At 43.4% G+C, this 18,777-nt stretch overlaps 1 protein-coding gene across 7 annotated transcripts in view; it reads left to right on the forward strand.

The window, feature by feature from the left end:
• The window catches only part of LOC118386491 (sodium channel subunit beta-3-like), a 32,684-nt gene extending 14,402 nt beyond the window's left edge, over nt 1–18,282 (forward strand). For 2 of the 7 annotated variants that reach the window (XM_052526223.1, XM_035774216.2), the window contains exons 3-7: nt 695–858; nt 1,102–1,327; nt 11,408–11,546; nt 13,445–13,528; nt 14,162–18,282. In XM_052526223.1, the coding sequence (XP_052382183.1) occupies nt 695–858; nt 1,102–1,327; nt 11,408–11,546; nt 13,445–13,508 (593 nt within the window). In that variant the 3' untranslated portion in view covers nt 13,509–13,528; nt 14,162–18,282. Of the gene's footprint in view, nt 1–694; nt 859–1,101; nt 1,328–11,407; nt 11,547–13,444; nt 13,534–14,161 lie in introns of all 7 variants that reach the window. The other 5 variants (XM_052526254.1, XM_052526286.1, XM_052526245.1 and 2 more) reach the window with 4 other exon arrangements.
• The last annotated feature ends 495 nt before the right edge of the window (nt 18,283–18,777 follow it).

Below are 18,777 nucleotides of genomic sequence, written 5' to 3' on the forward strand. Positions count from 1 at the left end.
GGTAGCATTGCCTTTAAAATTGTTTAATTTGGGTCAAAAGTCTTGGGTAGCCTTCCACAAGCTTCCCACAATAAGTTGGGTGAATTTTTGCCCATTCTTCCTGACAGAGCTGGTGTAAGTGAGTAATGTTTCTAGGCCTCCTTGCTCACGCACGCTTTTTCAGTTCTGCCCACAGATTTTCGATAGGATTGAGGTCAGGGCTTTGTGATGGCCACTCCAATACCTTGACTTTGTAGGAAGACCTATTTGCAAGCAAGGTTTATCTTCCTGATTGATGTCTTGAGATGTTGCTTCACTATATCCACTTAATTTTCCTACCTCATGATGCCATCTATTTTGTGAAGTGCACCAGGCCCTCCTGCAGCAAAGCACCCCCACAACATGATGCTGCCACCCCTGTGCTTCATGGTTGGGATGGTGTTCTTCGGCTTGCAAGCCTCCCCCTTTTTCCTCCAAACATAACGATGGTCATTATGGCCAAACGGTTCTGCTTTTGTTTCATCAGACCAGAGGACATTTCTCCAAAAAGTACGATCTTTGTCCCCATGTGCAGTTGCAAACCGTAGTTAGGCTTTTTTTGTGGCGGTTTTGGAGCAGTGGCTTCTTCACACACATGTATGTATCTCTGGGTGATGTGTACTGTACATGCTACCGTGTGGTGCTGGTGAGATGCTCTGTGTGTTACTATCTCCAGTGCAGGTGAGCAGGCCAGTATGTGTGGATGTGCCCTCAGAAACAGAGGCTGTTGTTGGGAACCCCATGAAACTGACCTGCATCTCATGTATGAAGAGGGAGGAGGTCAACGCGGAGACACGCGTGGACTGGTACTACATCCCACCTGACAAAGAACCCATCTCTGTAGGTCTCCTCCATCTAACATCCATTTGCACAAACAAAAACGTATACATTTTCAGTACAACTATTTCACCTGACAGGACCAGCATTATTTCCTGACCATGTGACCTGACCAGGAATGATTGCCTATAACTTTGTCCTGGTCAGGCTGTATGGTCCACAAATACTTTGAATTATGAGGGAAAAATCTGTCAAAGTTAGCTAACAACGATTAATGTGTGTGTTCTTGCTACGTTGCCCCATCAGATCTACCTGTTTGATGGAAAACCCAGGGACCTGGAGGGGCCTTGGAGGGGTCGCCTGATGTGGAATGGAAGTAAAGACCTGCAGGAACTCTCCATCAGTATCCTCAACGTCACAATGAATGACACGGGCACCTACAAGTGTGTGGTCTTCCGACAGTTTGAGTTTGACTGCTACTCTCCCTCGGTTACCAACAGCCTGATAATCAACCTGGTGGTCAGAGAGGAAGGTAAGAGTACTTCCTGTTCTGTAATTGTACTTCCTGTCATTTCAAGCTCCCTGCTGGAGGCTAAACTATCTGTGGTTTGCAATGTGTGATTTGTGTATTTATATGTGCTTTACCCATAAACCTTCTTCTTGTTGCCAATGTATTATTTTGTCTTAGGTGCTATTCGGTATGTTAATCCTATTTACAATTTTCATGAAATGTTTTTAATAGTTGTATTGTATGAGTAATTGTATGTTTTTGCTCTGTTTTTATTATCAAAGCTCAATTGAAGGCCTCATAGTAAGGGATGTTTTTTTTTTCTAACCATGTACTTTGGTTTCCATTTACTGGATGCTAGCTGGATTGGTCACCTTACTCATAAATACTATTTAATAGGTATACTTGTATATAATTATTCGCACATTCACTTTACATTGCCTCTATCTGCCTATCTATTGTGGACTGCTGGGGGCTTTAAATTGTCCCCCATCAATCTACACACAATACCCTATAATGACAAAGCAAACACAGGTTTTTAGAAATGTTTGCTAATTTGTAAAACCTAAAAAAAACGGAAATATAATATGTAAGTATTCAGACTCTTTACTTAGTACTTTGTTGAAGCACCTTTGGCAGCGATTGCAGCCTCTAGTCTTGTTCGGTATGACGCTACAAGCTTGGCACACCTGTATTTTGGGAGTTTCTCCCATTCTTCTCTGAAGATCCTCGTAAGCTTTGTCAGGTTGGATAAGGAATGTTGCTGCACAGCTATTTTCAGGTCTCTCCAGAGATGGTCGATCGGGTTGAAGGCTCTGGCTGGGCCACTCAAGGACATTCGGAGACTTGTCCCGAAGCCACTCCTGCGTTGTCTTGGCTGTGTGCTTAGGGTCGTTGTTCTGTTGGAAGATGAACCTTCGCCCCAGTCTGTGGTCCTGAGCACTCTGGAGCAGGTTTTTATCTAGGATCTCTCTATATTTTGCTCTGTTCATCTTTCCCTCTATGCTGCCACCAACGTGCTTCACCACAGGGTTGGTGCCAGGTTTCTTTCAGACATGACACTTGCCATTTAAAAAATATCTATATATTTCACCTTTATTTAACCAGGTAGGCCAGTTGAGAAAAAGTTCTCATTTACAACTGCGAGCTGGTCAAGATAAAGCAAAGCAGTGCGACAAAAACAACAACACAGAGTTACACATAAACAAACGTACAGTCAATAACACAATATAAAAAATCTATGTACAGTGTGTGCACATGTAGAAGAGTAGGGAGGTAAAGGCAATAAATTGGCCATAGAGGAGAAATAGAGGCGAAAATGATAGATGTGCAGATGATGATGTGCAAGTAGAGAAACTGCGGTGCAAAACAGCAAGAAGATCAACAACAATATGGGGATGAGGGTGTGTTATTTACAGATTGGCTGTGTACAGGTACAGTGATCGGTAAGCTGCTCTGACCGCTGGTGCTTAAAGTTAGAGAGGGAGATATGAGTCTCCAGCTTCAGTGATTTTTACAATTCGTTCCAGTCATTGGCAGCAGAGAACTGGGAGGAAAGGCGGCCAAAGGAGATGTTAGCTTTGGGGATGACCAGTGAAATATACCTGCTGGAGCGAGTGCTACGGATGGGTGTTGCTATGGTGACCAGTGAGCTGAGATAAGGCTGGGCTTTACTTAGCAAATACTTATAGATGACCTGGAGCCTGTGGGTTTGCCGGCAAATATTTAGCGAGGGCCAGCTAACGAGAGCATACAGGTCACAGTGGTGGGTAGTATATGGGGCTTTGGTGACAAAACGGATGGTACTGGGATAGACTACATCCAGTTTGCTGAGTAGAGTGTTGGAGGCTATTTTGTAAATGACATCGCCGAAGTCAAGGATCGGTAGGATAGTCAGTTTTACGAGAGTATGTTTGGCAGCATGAATGAAGGAGGCTTTTTTGCGAAGTAGGAAGCCAATTCTAGATTTAATTTTGGATTGGAGATGCTTAATGTGAGTCTGGAAGGAGAGTTTACAGTCTACCCAGACACCTAGGTATTTGTAGTTGTTCTAAGTCAGAACCGTCCAGAGTAGTTATGCTAGTTGGGCGGGCGGGTGCGGGCAGCAATCGGTTGAGGAGCATGCATTTAGTTTTACTAGCATTTAAAAGCAGTTGGAGGCCACGGAAGGAGTGTTGTATGGCATTGAAGCTCGTTTTGGAGGTTTGTTAACCTCATAGTCCGCCCCATCCCGCATGCGGTCGCGTTACTACAGCCTCAAGCTCATTACCATAACGCAACGTTAGCGATTTCTAAAAATCGCAAATGAAATGAAATAAATATGCCTGCTCTCAAGCTTATCCTTTTCTTAACAATCCTGTCGTCTCAGATTTTCAAAATATGCTTTAGAACCAGAGAAAATCAATCATTTGTGTAAGAGTGGTGATAGCTAGCTTAGCATTTAGCGTTAGCATTTAGCACGCAACATATTCACAAAAACCAGCAAAGGGATCAAATAAAATAATTTACCTTTGAAGAACTTCAGATGTTTCAATGAGGAGACTCTCAGTTACATAGCAGATGTCCAGTTTTTCCTGAAAGATTCTTGTGTAGGACACAACGTTCCGTTTTGTTATTATGCATTTGGCTACCGAAACTAACCGAAAATTCAGTCACCTACACGTCAAACTTTTTTCCGAATTAACTCCATAATATCGACTGAAACATGGAAAACGTTGTTTGAATCAATCCTCAAGGTGTTTTGTCATATATCTCTTCATTGAAATGCCGTCCCTGGAAGCCTGCATTCTTCTCTGATTCGGATGGAAAAATACTGGTAGCTGACTTTTGCGCACCAATTTCCACGCAGACACCGTGCGGGACACTTGGCAATTGTAGTCTCTTATGGTCAATCTTCCAATGATATGCCTACAAATACGTCACAATGCTGCAGACAACTTGGGGAAACAAGAGAAAGTGTCCGTTCATTCCTGTCGCATTCACAGCCATATAAGGCGATCATGGAAAACGTAGCCTCAGAAATCCTGTTCATTTCCTGGTCGGTCAAACATCTTGGTTTTGCCTGAAGCATTTGTTCTAGGGCACTCACAGTGAAAATCTTTGCAGTTCTGGAAACGTAAGAGTGTCTTCTTTCCAAAACTATCAATTCCAAGCATAGTCGAGCATCTTTTCATGACAAAATATTGCGCTTAAAACGGGCACGTCTTTTTATCCAAAAATGAAATACTGCCCCTATAGGACTAACAGGTTAACACAGTGTCCAAAGAAGGACCAGATGTATACAGAATGGTGTTGTCTGCGTAGAGGTGGATCAGAGACTCACCAGCAGCAAGTGCGACATCATTGATATATACAGAGAAAATAGTCGGCCCGAGAATTGAACCCTGTGGCGCCCCCATAGAGACTGCCAGAGGTCCGGACAACAGGTCCTCCGATTTGACACAGTGAACTCTATCTGAGAAGTAGCTGGTGAACCAGGAGAGGCAGTAATTTGATAAACCAAGGCTATTGAGACTGCCGATAAGAATGAGGTGATTGACAGAGTCGAAAGCAGTTTGGGTCTAGAGTGTCTCCCCCTTTGAAGAGAGGGATTACGCGACAGCTTTCCAATCTTTGGGGATCTCAGACGATTCAAAAGAGAGGTTGAACAGGCTAGTAATAGGAGTCGCAACAATTTCAATGGATAATTTTAGAAAGAGATGGTCCAGATTGTCTAGCCCAGCTGATTTGTAGGGATCCAGATTTTGCAGCTCTTTCAGAACATCAGCTGTCTGATGTTCTGAAAGAGGTGGTGCTCTTATTCTCCATGGACTTTAAAGTGTCCCAAAACATTTTGGAATTAGTGCTACAGGGTGCAAGTTTCTGTTTGAAAGAGCAAGCCTTAGCTTTCCTAACTGACTGTGTATATTGGTCCCTGACTTCCCTGAAAAGTTGCATATCGCAGGGGCTATTCGATGCTAATGCAAAACGCCACAGGATGTTTTTGTGCTGGTCAAGGGCAGTGGAGTGAACCAAGGGCTATATCTGTTCTTAGTTCTACATTTTTTGAATGGTGCATGCTTATATAAGATGGTGAGGAAAGCACTTTTAAAGAGCAACCAGACATCCTCTACTGACGGGATAAGGTCAATATTGAAAAAACCTACACTCGATCCCTCCGATGTCAACAACTACAGACCAGTATCCCTTCTTTCTTTTCTCTCCAAAACTCTTGAACGTGCCGTCCTTGGCCAGCTCTCCCGCTATCTCTCTCAGAATGACCTTCTTGATCCAAATCAGTCAGGTTTCAAGACTAGTCATTCAACTGAGACTGCTCTTCTCTGTATCACGGAGGCGCTCCGTACTGCTAAAGCTAACTCTCTCTCCTCTGCTCTCATCCTTCTAGACCTATCGGCTGCCTTCGATACTGTGAACCATCAGATCCTCCTCTCCACCCTCTCCGAGTTGGGCATCTCCGGCGCGGCCCACGCTTGGATTGCGTCCTACCTGACAGGTCGCTCCTACCAGGTGGCGTGGCGAGAATCTGTCTCCTCACCACGCGCTCTCACCACTGGTGTCCCCCAGGGCTCTGTTCTAGGCCCTCTCCTATTCTCGCTATACACCAAGTCACTTGGCTCTGTCATAACCTCACATGGTCTCTCCTATCATTGCTATGCAGACGACACACAATTAATCTTCTCCTTTCCCCCTTCTGATGACCAGGTGGCGAATCGCATCTCTGCATGTCTGGCAGACATATCAGTGTGGATGACGGATCACCACCTCAAGCTGAACCTCGGCAAGACGGAGCTGCTCTTCCTCCCGGGAAGGACTGCCCGTTCCATGATCTCGCCATCACGGTTGACAACTCCATTGTGTCCTCCTCCCAGAGCGCTAAGAACCTTGGCGTGATCCTGGACAACACCCTGTCGTTCTCAACTAACATCAAGGCGGTGTCCCGTTCCTGTAGGTTCATGCTCTACAACATCCGCAGAGTACGACCCTGCCTCACACAGGAAGCGGCGCAGGTCCTAATCCAGGCACTTGTCATCTCCCGTCTGGATTACTGCAACTCGCTGTTGGCTGGGCTCCCTGCCTGTGCCATTAAACCCCTACAACTCATCCAGAATGCCGCAGCCCGTCTGGTGTTCAACCTTCCCAAGTTCTCTCACGTCACCCCGCTCCTCCGCTCTCTCCACTGGCTTCCAGTTGAAGCTCGCATCCGCTACAAGACCATGGTGCTTGCCTACGGAGCTGTGAGGGGAACGGCACCTCAGTACCTCCAGGCTCTGATCAGGCCCTACACCCAAACAAGGGCACTGCGTTCATCCACCTTTGGCCTGCTCGCCTCCCTACCACTGAGGAAGTACAGTTCCCGCTCAGCCCAGTCAAAACTGTTCGCTGCTCTGGCTCCCCAATGGTGGAACACACTCCCTCACGACGCCAGGACAGCGGAGTCAATCACCACCTTCCGGAGACACCTGAAACCCCACCTCTTTAAGGAATACCTAGGATAGGATAAAGTAATCCTTCTCACCCCCCCCCCCTTAAAAGATTTAGATGCACGATTGTAAAGTGGCTGTTCCACTGGATGTCATAAGGTGAATGCACCAATTTGTAAGTCGCTCTGGATAAGAGCGTCTGCTAAATGACTTAAATGTAAATGTAAATATCCTTCCAGGATACCCGGGCCAGATTGATTAGAAAGGCCTGCTCACTGAAGTGTTTTAGGGAGCGTTTGACAGTGATTGGGGTGGTCCCATTACGGACCACGGACCCATTATGGACGCAGGCAATGAGGCAGTGATCGCTGAGATCCTGGTTGAAGACAGCAGAGGTGTATTTTGAGGGCATGTTGGTTAGGATGATATCTGAGGGTGCCCATGGTTACGGATTTAGGGTTGTACCTGGTAGGTTCCTTGATAATTTGTGTGAGATTGAGGGCATCTATCTTAGAATGTAGGATGGCCGGGGTGTTAAGCATATCACAGTTTAGGTTACCTAACAGTACGAACTCTGAAGATAGATGGGGGGCAATCAATTCACATATGGTGTCCAGGGCACAGCTGGGGGCTGAGGGGGGTCTATAACAAGCGTCAGCGGTGAGTGACTTGTTTCTAGAAATATGTTTTTTTTTAAAGTTGTTTGTGGATAGTGTAATAAGAACTCTGCAGGCTATCTCTGCAGTAGATTGCAACTCTGCCCCCTTTGGCAGTTCTATCTTGTCGGAAAATGTTGTAGTTGGAGATGGAAATTTCTGGATTTTTGGTGGCCTTCCTAAGCCAGGATTCAGACACGGCTAGGACATTCGGGTTGGCGGTGTGTGCTAAAGCAGTGAATAAATACTTTTACGGTTACAGAAGTCAACAAATGAGAGCGGCTGGGGAATGGGAGAGGTGTTGGGCGCTGCAGGGCCTAGGTTAACCCCTGGAGGAACCGAGGAGGAGTAGGATAAGGGTACGGCTAAAGGCTATAAGGACTGGTCATCTAGTGCGTTTGGAACAGAGACTAAAAGGAGCAGATTTGTTGGCGTGGAAGAATAGATTCAAGGCATAATGTACAGACAAGCATGTGGTAGGATGTGAGTACAGTGGAGGTAAACATAGGCATAGAGTGGCGATGAGAGAGGTTTTGTCTCTAGCGGCACCAGTTAAGCAAGGTGAGGTCCCCTTATGTGTGGGGGGTGGAACAAAAAGGGCTATCTAAGGCATATTTGGCAGGGCTGGGGGCTCTATGGTGAAATAAGACAATCACTAACCAAAACAGCAATAGACAAGGCATATTGCCATTAGTGAGAGGCATGTGTAGCCGAGTGATCATAGGGTCCAGTGAGTATCAATAGATGAGTCAGGGAGCCGATTCAGTAGTCGCTACTACGCTAGATGAACTGGGGACACAGTGATTCAGACAGCTAGCGGGCCGGGGCTAGCAGATGGGCCTCCAGCAACGTCGTAACGGAGGGGCCTGTTGAAACCACCTCGGATGATTACGTCGTCAGGCCAGTCATGATGGATCGGCGGTGCTCCGTGTTGGCAGTAAAGGGTCCAGGCCAATTGGCAAAATATGTATTGTAGCCCAAGAATTGGCTGGTGGACCTCTTCGGCTAGCCGGGAGATGGGCCGAGCTCGAGGCTAGCTCAAGGCTAACTGGTGCTTGCTTCGGGACAGAGACGTTAGCCAGGAATAGCCACTCGGATTGCAGCTAGCTAGCTGCGATGATCCGATGTAAAGGTTCAGAGCTTGTGGTAGGAATCCGGAGATGTGGTAGAGAAAAAGCAGTCCGATATGCTCTGAGTTGATATCGCGCTGTTCAGACTGGCAGGTATTGACCGAGCTAAAGCTTGCTTGTATCCGAGTTAACAGTGAAGAACGCTAGCAGTGGCTAATTGACTACTAGCTAGAAGCTAGTTAGCTGGCCAACCTCTGATGGGGGTTCCGGTTCTAAAGTATAAAAATAGCAGATCCGGGTGAGGTGGGTTGCAGGAGAGTATATTCAGTCCGTAGATGGAAAGTGAGATTAAAATATATAAGAAATATATACGAATAAACAAGGGAAAAAACTATATTTACATGGGACGGGAAAAGACAAAACACACGTCCGACTGATATGCCATCTTGGAACACAAAGAGGCCAAAGTTTCATCAGACCAGAGAATCTTCTTTCTCATGGTCTAACAGTCTTTAGGACTGTCGTGTGCCTTTTACTGGGAAGTGGGTTCAGTCTGGCCACTCTACCATAAAGACCTGATTGGTGGAGTGCTGCAGAGATGGTTGTCCTGCTGGTAAGTTTATTTCATCTCCACAGAGAAACTCTAAAGCTCTGTCAGAGTGACCATCTGGTTCTTGGTCAGAAACCCTGACCAAGGCCCTTCTCCCCCGATTGCTCAGTTTGGCCTCATAGCAAAGGGTCTGAATATTTAAATGTATAAGGTATTTCAGTTATTTTTTTATGCAATTGCAATTTAAAAAAAAATGTTAACAGTTTTTTCTTTGTAATTATGGGATATTGTGTGTAGAATCATTTTTGAATTTAATCCATTTTAGAATAAGGCTGTAACGTAACAAAATATGGAATAAGTAAATGGGTCTGAATACTATGTAAGAAGAAGAGAAGAAGAAATGGCATGATTGTTGAATAATACTGTTGGGTTTGCAGTATGACAATTGTTTAACTGAGGGAATTTGACTATTTGAATTTCAATATGTGCTACAATATCTAATGTGTTTTGCATAGAGCTACACTAACTGTCAGCTGGCAATAAATTGCCTGGACTATAGTGGTAGAGAATGTACTATGCATGGAGGAAATCACTAAAGCATCATGAGAGGACTTTTTGGTTATTCCTAATAAGGTTATGTGAAACACTATTCTGTATACTTTACAAATGTGATTATACTAGCAATAATTGGATCTTACCATCTTTATACGTAGAATGTATGCACACATGACTGTAAGTCGCTTTGGATAAAAGCGTCTGCTAAATGGCATATATTATTATATTATTATATTATTTATCATTGGACCATTATCCCATCAAATGTATCTTCTCAATATGTACCAATATTTTTTACAAAACATGTATCTACACACAAAGCATACCTCTTAAGGATCAGCCCTTTTTTAAATTTTTTTTGCCTAAAATGACATCTAACTGCCCGTAGCTCAGGCCCTGAAGCAAGGATATGCATATTCTTGGTACCATTTGAAAGGACATACTTGTAAGTTTGTGGAAATGTGAAAGGAATGTATGAGAATATAACACAATAGATCTGGTAAAAGATAATACAAAGAAAAAATCAACTGTTTTTTTGTACCATCTTTGAAATGCAAGAGAAAGGCCATCATTTATTATTCCAGCCCAGTTGTAATTTATATTTTGGCCACTAGATGGCTGCACTGTTTGTGCAAAGTTTTAGACTGATCCAATGAACCATTGCATTTCTGTTCGAACTTTTGTATCAAGACTGCCCAAATGTGCGTAATTTGTTTATTAATAACTTTTCATGTTCAAAATTATGCACTCTCCTCAAACAATAGCATGGTATTATTTCACTGTAATAGCTACTGTAAATTGTACAGTACAGTTAGATTAACATGACTGTAAGCTTTCTGCCAATATCAGATATATCTATGTCATGGGAAATGTTCTTGTTACTTACAACCTCAAACTAATCGCATTAGCCAACATTTGCTCAACCGTATCGTGGAAGTGACACCGATCCCTGAAGAAGTCTGCCTCCTATAATGAATGAGATTGACTTCACCTGGCTAACAGAACTAGCTGTAATGCCCACATATGGGACTGTTTATATTTTTTTATTATGAGTGAATGGATAAATCAGAAATAGATTGCTACATACTGAAGCCATTTGAATTAGAATTGCCATTTCATTGCTAGTGGCGACAGGACAGTTATTTATTATGGCTGATATGCTGGGTCTCAAAACATATTGAGAATTTGTTCACCGTCCCATACAAACAAATAGGCCTACATAGTTATCTAAATAACACATAGTTATCTTTACAGCTCTTTGCTTTATTCAGAAATCACATAATTGTAGAACAGTCTGTGCAAGATTTACAGTAAGTCCCTATCAAATAAATGCAGTTTAAATACATTGTCTATTTCTGTTGTCTTGCAGTGGTCCATCCAAACAGATGTGGTGTGGGTTGTGTCATAGAGATGGAAAGAGGGCATACCTATCTTTGCCATTCATCACTTCTGTGACAGCATGGGCAGAACCATTGAGGGCTAAATCAATTTCAAAGTAGTCAATGTCTTCTTCTTCTAATTCTATGAGTTTATTGGCGGTTTGTAATCAAACTAAAAAGGTGTATACCTACACCTATTGTGTTCGAGTGTGTATAGCCTGAACAGGCATTACGCTAAAGTTAATAATTTAACTGCCACCTGTTGAGATTGAATCTTTGCTCAGAAGTATTTGCTGATCCCTTCTGCTGACTTGGATTAAATTCTGTTATCCTTCCTTGACCCATAGGTAGTCCCACCCAGTTGCCTACTTTAAAATGGTGAAAGCCTTTGATGGCGCTGCCAATGCTGAAACCGACTTTGTAGCAAGTGTGCCCTATATCCATCTCTATGGGTTGTGTGTGTCTGTCTGGCAGCCAGTGAGGACACCACTGCCCTGTACTCAGAGATCATGATGTATGTCCTGCTGGTCTTCCTTACCTGCTGGCTCCTGGTGGAGATGGTATACTGCTACAGGAAGATCTCCAAGTCAGAGGAGCAGGCCCAGGACACCGCGTGAGTAGCTCTTAGCCATGTGTCTCATGGCTTTTTATCTGATATGCTTGTCTTGTATCTCGTAGCTTTGTATCTCGTAGCTTTGAATCTTGTAGGCTTGTATCTCTTAGCATTAGATCTCATACGCTCATATCTCGCGGTCGTGTCTTGTATCTCGTAGCGTTGTAACTCGTAGTCTCGTATCTTGTAGCCTCGTGTCTCGTAGCCTCATATCATGGCCTCGTCTCCATACTGAATGTACCAAGGCCAACTCTAGTTTCTATCGTTGCTTTGCACCACGTATCTAGATGTAGGCTGTAGGACAATGATAGACAACTAGAGTTGGCTTCAGCACATACAGCATGGATACGATGCTAAGTGTCTCATACTATATGCGGAGTTTAGGCTTTACCAACAGTAAGCATTACTGACAATGTTGCGTAAAATTCCCCTTGCTGATTTTACGACTCCTTCAATAAATTGGGGGTAGTGAATAGTTTACATTTACTGTTAGGCCATGCAGTATCCAATGTATAGGTTGTGCGTTCTGTGAAAGAGTGTAATGGAGGTGTAATTGTCTGAGGGCTCATGCTGTCGGTCAATAGTAGTCAGTCAGCTTTTTCAGTAAGTCGTCTTTCTGCTGAGGTCCCTGGATAGTTTGGAGCGCTCTGCTGACTCCTGTTCTGCCATTTTCAAACAACCAATTTAGTGCTCTGTGGATTTGCAGCCGGATCTGAAATTGACTTGTTCTGTGGCCAAGGCTTCAATATATTTTGGTGCTGTCAGCTCCCAATGATTGGTGATGGTGCTGGGCGGTAGATGGAAGTCGGTACAGTGGATTGTGGGCCATCAAATTGAAACCTTACTATAAAGATATTGGGTAATATACCGTGAATGTTTGATTCCAATGACACTTTTCCTGTACCTTACACTGGAAGTACCAGTAGTGCAGGATAGATGTACACAGAACTTACTTGGGAAATTGAGAGAATGTCTGATGGCATGGATTGAGGAAATGCGTTAAAATAATGCACTTCTGAACAAATGAAGAGAGTGTACACTGCTACATTTTACATGGCTTGTGTCAGTTGTTCCCGAAAATGCTTTTTAAATAGACAACTCTTTGCACTCAGTCTAGAGCCAATGCCTAATGACCCTATGCCCAAGAATACCACAGTAAGTTTAACCACCAGTGGTGTGTTGCAAGGCGTGACCTCTGTCCGTTCTAGTGCCGACAGGACTTAGGGCGCTGGTTAAAAAAAAGAATGCACTGTATAGGGAATAGGGTGCCATTTGGGAGGCAGATGGGCACTGAGCTGTTTGTGCAGATAAACATTAGAGGCGCACTGATGGCAGCCAGCCATAATATAGTGTATCTGACTGGCGGTTCAACAGCACAGGATAATGCATCCATTTAAAAGGATCTGAAGCATGCATTACTGATCCTAAATCACATCAATCGTGGACTGTTGGCTAGGAGACAGGATGATCCCCCACCAGTTGCAAGTGTGATTTACTGATTTCCTACCATTACCCCACTTTCATTTGACCTGCTCCTCTTACTTGAATACTTTTTTTCTTGTAGAATAATGGCTAGGAAATAGGCTAACTCATGGGTTGTGGGAATCCTATTCGCAAAGTTGAAAGAAATCGATGTCATGTTTCTTAGTCAGTGTCCAGGCTTATGTTCAGTATGTTCAGTATTGTTGTTGTCATGGCTTATGTTCAGTATGTTCAATATTGTTGTTGTCATGAATGAATAAACTGTAACATTCCCAATGGTAAGTTACCCCAATTGTCTCAATTGTTTTCCGATGACAGAGTTCAATAAGAAAGGCCCAATGAAATGTTCATAGTATGGTGCTCCATGGATGCACCACAGGGTCTCAGATTTGCCTCTCTTTTGTACCCATCTACAGGACAAACTACCTAGCCATTCCCTCAGAAAATAAAGAGAACCCGGGTGTTCCAGTTACAGAATAAAAGTGATTGTCTCAACACCAGTACGGTATTTTGAATGTGCCTCTAAATCTGATCTCGATCAGAAAATCACTCTCCACTTCAACTCACGAGTCTCTCTCTGCTGCAACTGCATCCCCCATTTTCTTCCGTAAGACATTGCTCACTCACACCATAGTAAGGAACATTCCCTTCCTCAGCCACTCATCTCTGTGCTTTTATCCCCATTTACCATCAGCTCTTTCTCACTCATAGCACTAGTACTAATGTTAAAAGTCGACCTAATAGTGAAAATAATGAGAGGTGAATACAATAGTTATATAAGAAATCCACTCTCCACGTGAGATTCTTTGGTACTTGATGTAAGTGTCGTTTTCAAAGGGAGAGTGGCCCGATTACAACAGCGAAAGAAATGAGGCCTGTGAACACTTTGAACATGCCCCCTGCTGTGTTCTCAGAACAGTGGACGGAGACGTGTATTCTTAGTATTGCTAAGGGGCTGTGTGAGGCACAGTGGTACTTTCTCAGAGTGGTACTTTCTGTTTTTTTTAAGTGGAAGAAAGTTTCTCGCAAGTTACTGTTTTACATTTCTGAATCTGTATTAGAATATCTGTTGCTGTTGTACCTAATCTGAATATTTCAACACATCAAGCAATTTAGTCTATCCTCTATTTCAGGTACTGACCAATGGTGTATGAAGCAGTTCATAGTCACCTGACGATACAGACTGAACTCTTTGAAGGGAACATTCAGTGAAGATGTCGCAACGCCTCTCAGCAACCAGGAAACCTGCCAAGTGGAGTCCCCTTTGTCTTGGTCTTGTGGTGTGAGCTAGCCAAACACTTGAATGCTCAAGTATACTCTCCCTTCTTATTTCACTCCGAACCACTATGTGCCAGACAGCAGTGATTTGATGATTTAGTAAGTTGTTTATGATATTTGAATGTCACCCACAGAAACAAAATTGAACCTACTGCTGCAGAGGATCAACCAATGGCTTCAAAGCAAATGACTTATACTTTAAATGTGAGAAATGTTGTTCAAATGGTACACTGCACATCATTGGATGCACATAAAAGCTTCTGGTACATTATTTTCAGTTCATTTTTACTCTACTGATAGAAAACGACGAGATTATGGGTCAAGGTTTTGCTCTTATACGACCGGTGTCTCGTCGTTATCTTTTTACAGAAATTGGATGGCATAGCTTTTCAAGTTTACTTCACTCAAGTTGTTTGGTAAAATGCACAGTATCATGCACAGTATGACTGTGGTTTATGATATGATATGAACACGGAGTCCTCTCGCTGGTTCTTAGTGTGACTCCAAGGCTCCATTTGGCCTTCTAGGTCAGAGGCTCCTCTTTAAGTTCAATTCTCTTCCACCGAGAGATCCTGGCTTGAGCAGATGTTGTGCATTTTGATCTTAGAGAGTGACTAGGCTATTTTACAAAAGAAGAAGAAGAAGAAGAAAAAAATGGTCACAGTACAAAGTCACAGTAATTGGTACCAGAGATTCCTATATCTTTTACTCACATCAACAATATGGCTTTTTTTACTCAGTGTTTTATGAGATCAAGTTTATTAAATGGCATCTTAAGACATTCAAAACAATGATGCTACATAATATAACTACTGTACGCACCAATAGCCAAATACTTGATCATTCTAAACCATGCTAAATCATATACTGGCTGGTGAGATTGTTTGTTTTTAATATACAGTAGAATTTAAAATGAGACTCATATGTGCCTACTTCTATAGTGTATGAATTGTGTACAATCATACTATATACAGTGCATTCGGAAAGCATTCAGAATCCTTCACTTTTCCCACAATTTGTTACTTTACAGCCTTATTCTAAAATTGATTCAATTGTTTTTTTCCCTCATTTTTGAAAATGTATTACAAATAAAATACTGAAACATCACATTTACATAAGTATTCAGACCCTTTACTCAGTACTTTGTTGAAGCACCTTTGGAAGCGATTACAGCTTTGCGTCTTCTTGGGTATGATGCTACAAGCTTGGCACACCTGTATTTGGGGAGTTTCTCCCATTCTTCTCTGCAGATCCTCTCAAGCTCTGTCAGGTTGGATGGGGAGCGAAGCTGAACAGCTATTTTCAGGTCTCTCCAGATCGGATTCAAGTCCAGGCTCTGGCTGGGCCACTCAAGGACATTCAAAGACTTGTCCCGAAGCCACACCTGCATGTCTAGACTGTTTGCTTAGGGTCATTGCCCTGTTGGAAGGTGAACCTTCCCCCAGTCTGAGGTCTGGAGCAGGTTTTCATCAAGCATCTCTCTGTACTTTGCTCCATTCATCTTTCCCTCAAAACATCACCAAAGCATGATGCTGCCACCAGCATGCTTCACTCTAGGGATGGTATTGGCCAGGTGATAAGCGGTGCCTGGTTTCCTCCAGATGTGATGCTTGGCATTCAGGCCAACGAGTTCAGTCTTGGTTTCATCAGATCAGAGAATCTTGTTTCACATTGTCTGAGAGTCCATTAGGTGCGTTTTGGCCAACTCCAAGCGGTCTGTCATATACCTTTTACTGAGGAGTGGCTTCAGTCTGGCCACTCTACCATAAAGACCTGATTGGTGGAGTGCTGGAGAGATGGTTATCCTTCTGGAAGATTCTCCCATCTCCACAGAGGAACTCTGGAGCTCTTTCAGAATGATCATCAGGTTCTTGGTCACAACCCTGACCAAGGCCCTTCTCCCCCGATTGCTCAGTTTGGCCGGGCGGCCAGCTCTAGGAAGAGTCTTGGTGGTTCCAAACTTCTTCCATTTATTAAGAATGATGGAGGCCACTGTGTTCTTGGGGACCTTCAATGCTCCAGAAATGTTTTGGTACCCTTTCCCAGATCTGTGCCTCGACACAATCCTGTCTCGGAGCTCTACGGGCAATTCCTCCGACCTGGCATGGTCAACTGTGGGAACTTATATAGACAGGTGTGTGCCTTTCCAAATAATTTCCAGTCAATTGAATTGACCACAGGTGGACTTCAATCAAGTTGTAGAAACATCTCAAGGATGATCCATGGAAACAGGATGCACCTGAGCTCAATTTCAAGTCTCATAGCAAATGTATATATTTCAGATTTTTTATTTATACATTTGCAATAATGACTAAATACCTGTTTTCGCTTTGTCATTATGGGGCACTGTGTGTAGATTGATGAGGGGGGAAATAATTGAATTAATTTTAGAATAACGCTGTGGAGTAACAAAATGTGGAAAAAGTGACGGGGTCTGAATACTTTCCGAATGCTCTGTATGTCACTGTATCTCCATATTGAGCTATTATAGGACAATGCATTCCGAATGTATCCGAACCCTTCGCCATACTTATCTAATTTGTAAAGTCCTTCAACATTCATCTTGAAAATGTTTTGATTAAAGAGTCGGCACAGAGACGAGACAAGCAGGTCGCGCGTTTCAATGAAATGCTAAAACACTCGATAAGTGTTTGTGCAAGTCTGTCTGTCAATCTCCTCAACTGATTGTGTGACTAATAACAGAGGAAGGTATTGTAAAGTTTTTTTAGATACCTCAAAAACATAACAGATAAAATAGAACTATTTAGTTATTGCCTGATTAGCGAATACCACAGGGAAAAGGAGCATCATCCCATTTGCTATAGATACAATGTGACTAGTCCACCCACAAGGTTTTGATGACATGTCTTGACTGGGGACTAGTGGTGGTGCCAGACTGGGGGTGGTGGCACGAAACTATTGAGACTGAGGAGGTAGGGTGTGAATGAATTAGGCCATATCTATGTGGGTTTAGCCATTCATCTGTACCACCCATCCTCCTCCCACAGTGCACAGCTGGTGTTAAGCACCTTAGGATGGGGGGGGGGGGCAGTCCTCGGAGAGCAATCTCACCACCACCATGTTCTTGTTCTGGGGCCACCGGTAACAGATATAGCATCTGTCGTTATAGCAACCCAGGCAAGCCCCGAGCAGAGAGCAGATTGGTATTTTTCAATTCAACCATGCCATGATGACAGAGTTGTGCGGGTCATGCACTAACCAGACATGAAGATAATGACTACACAGTACAGGGCACAAGGGTTATCACAACCCTAGCTAGTAATGCACCCTAAAGCATAGGCCTACATCATTAATATGAACGTTCAAACATTTCATTATCTGTATGCTGCACCTCATTCAGCCAGTAATGCTTTTAACCTCCTCTTCTGTTTAACAAGCATTGTAATTCTCTATCTCCCAAAGGGTACAACCCACTATTGTGACCCACATTCAATACTTTATAATTATACCAGGCTGTTACTGCTCTGAAATCAATTCATTTATCACAGAAATGTATTCAACAATGCTAGATGTTCTATTGGAGCTGGAATATTGCCAATCCCTCACAACAATCATCAACATTTTACACAACAACAACGACTGTCACACCCTGATCTGTTTCACCTGTCTTTGTGCTTGTCTCCACTCCCCTCCATGTGTTGCCCATCTTCGACCATTATCTGTTGCTAGTTTGTTTTGTCCGTCCAGCCTACCAGTGTTTTTCCCCTTGCTCCTGTCTTTTTCTATAGTTCCTGTTTTCTAGTTTTCCCGGTTTTGACCATTCTGCCTGCCCTGAGCCTGCTTGCCGTTCTGTACCTTTTCACACCGCCCTGGATTATTGACGTCTGCCTGCCCTGACCCTGAGACTGCCTGTCGTTATGTACCTTTTGACTCTGATATGCATTACTGACCTCTGCCTGCCCTTGACCTGTTGTATTCGCCAACATGTGCCAAATAAAATTAGATTTGAGCTTGATTGACTGCATCCCTGTTTGGTATTACAAGTCCTCTCTGACCGCAATGCGCCACAGAGGGTAATGTGTATGACTCCAGCCACCCAAGTCATAGACTGTTCTCTCTGCTACTGCATGGCAAGCGGTTCCCGGAGCACCAAGTCTGGGACCAAAAGACTCCTGAACAGCTTCCACACTGAAGCCATAAGACTGCTGAACAGTTAATCAAATGGCTACCCATACTATTTACATTGACCCCTATTAATGATATATCCTGATTGCCTCGTCACTTTTACCCTTAACTACATATACATATTACCTCAGTTACCTCAACTACCTCATACCTCTGCATACTGACTCGACTCCAGTACTCCTTGTATATAGCGTTGCTATTGTTACTACCTTTACAACATCAACAAAATATATTGTTATTTTTATCTATTTTAAATAGCCTTATCATTGCCAGAATGTCCCATAGGCCAGCAGCCTATCTCCCGTTTCTGTAGTGTGAGACAGCT

The sequence above is a fragment of the Oncorhynchus keta genome, chromosome 1, assembly GCF_023373465.1.
Source record: "Oncorhynchus keta strain PuntledgeMale-10-30-2019 chromosome 1, Oket_V2, whole genome shotgun sequence".
Taxonomy (NCBI): domain Eukaryota; kingdom Metazoa; phylum Chordata; class Actinopteri; order Salmoniformes; family Salmonidae; genus Oncorhynchus; species Oncorhynchus keta.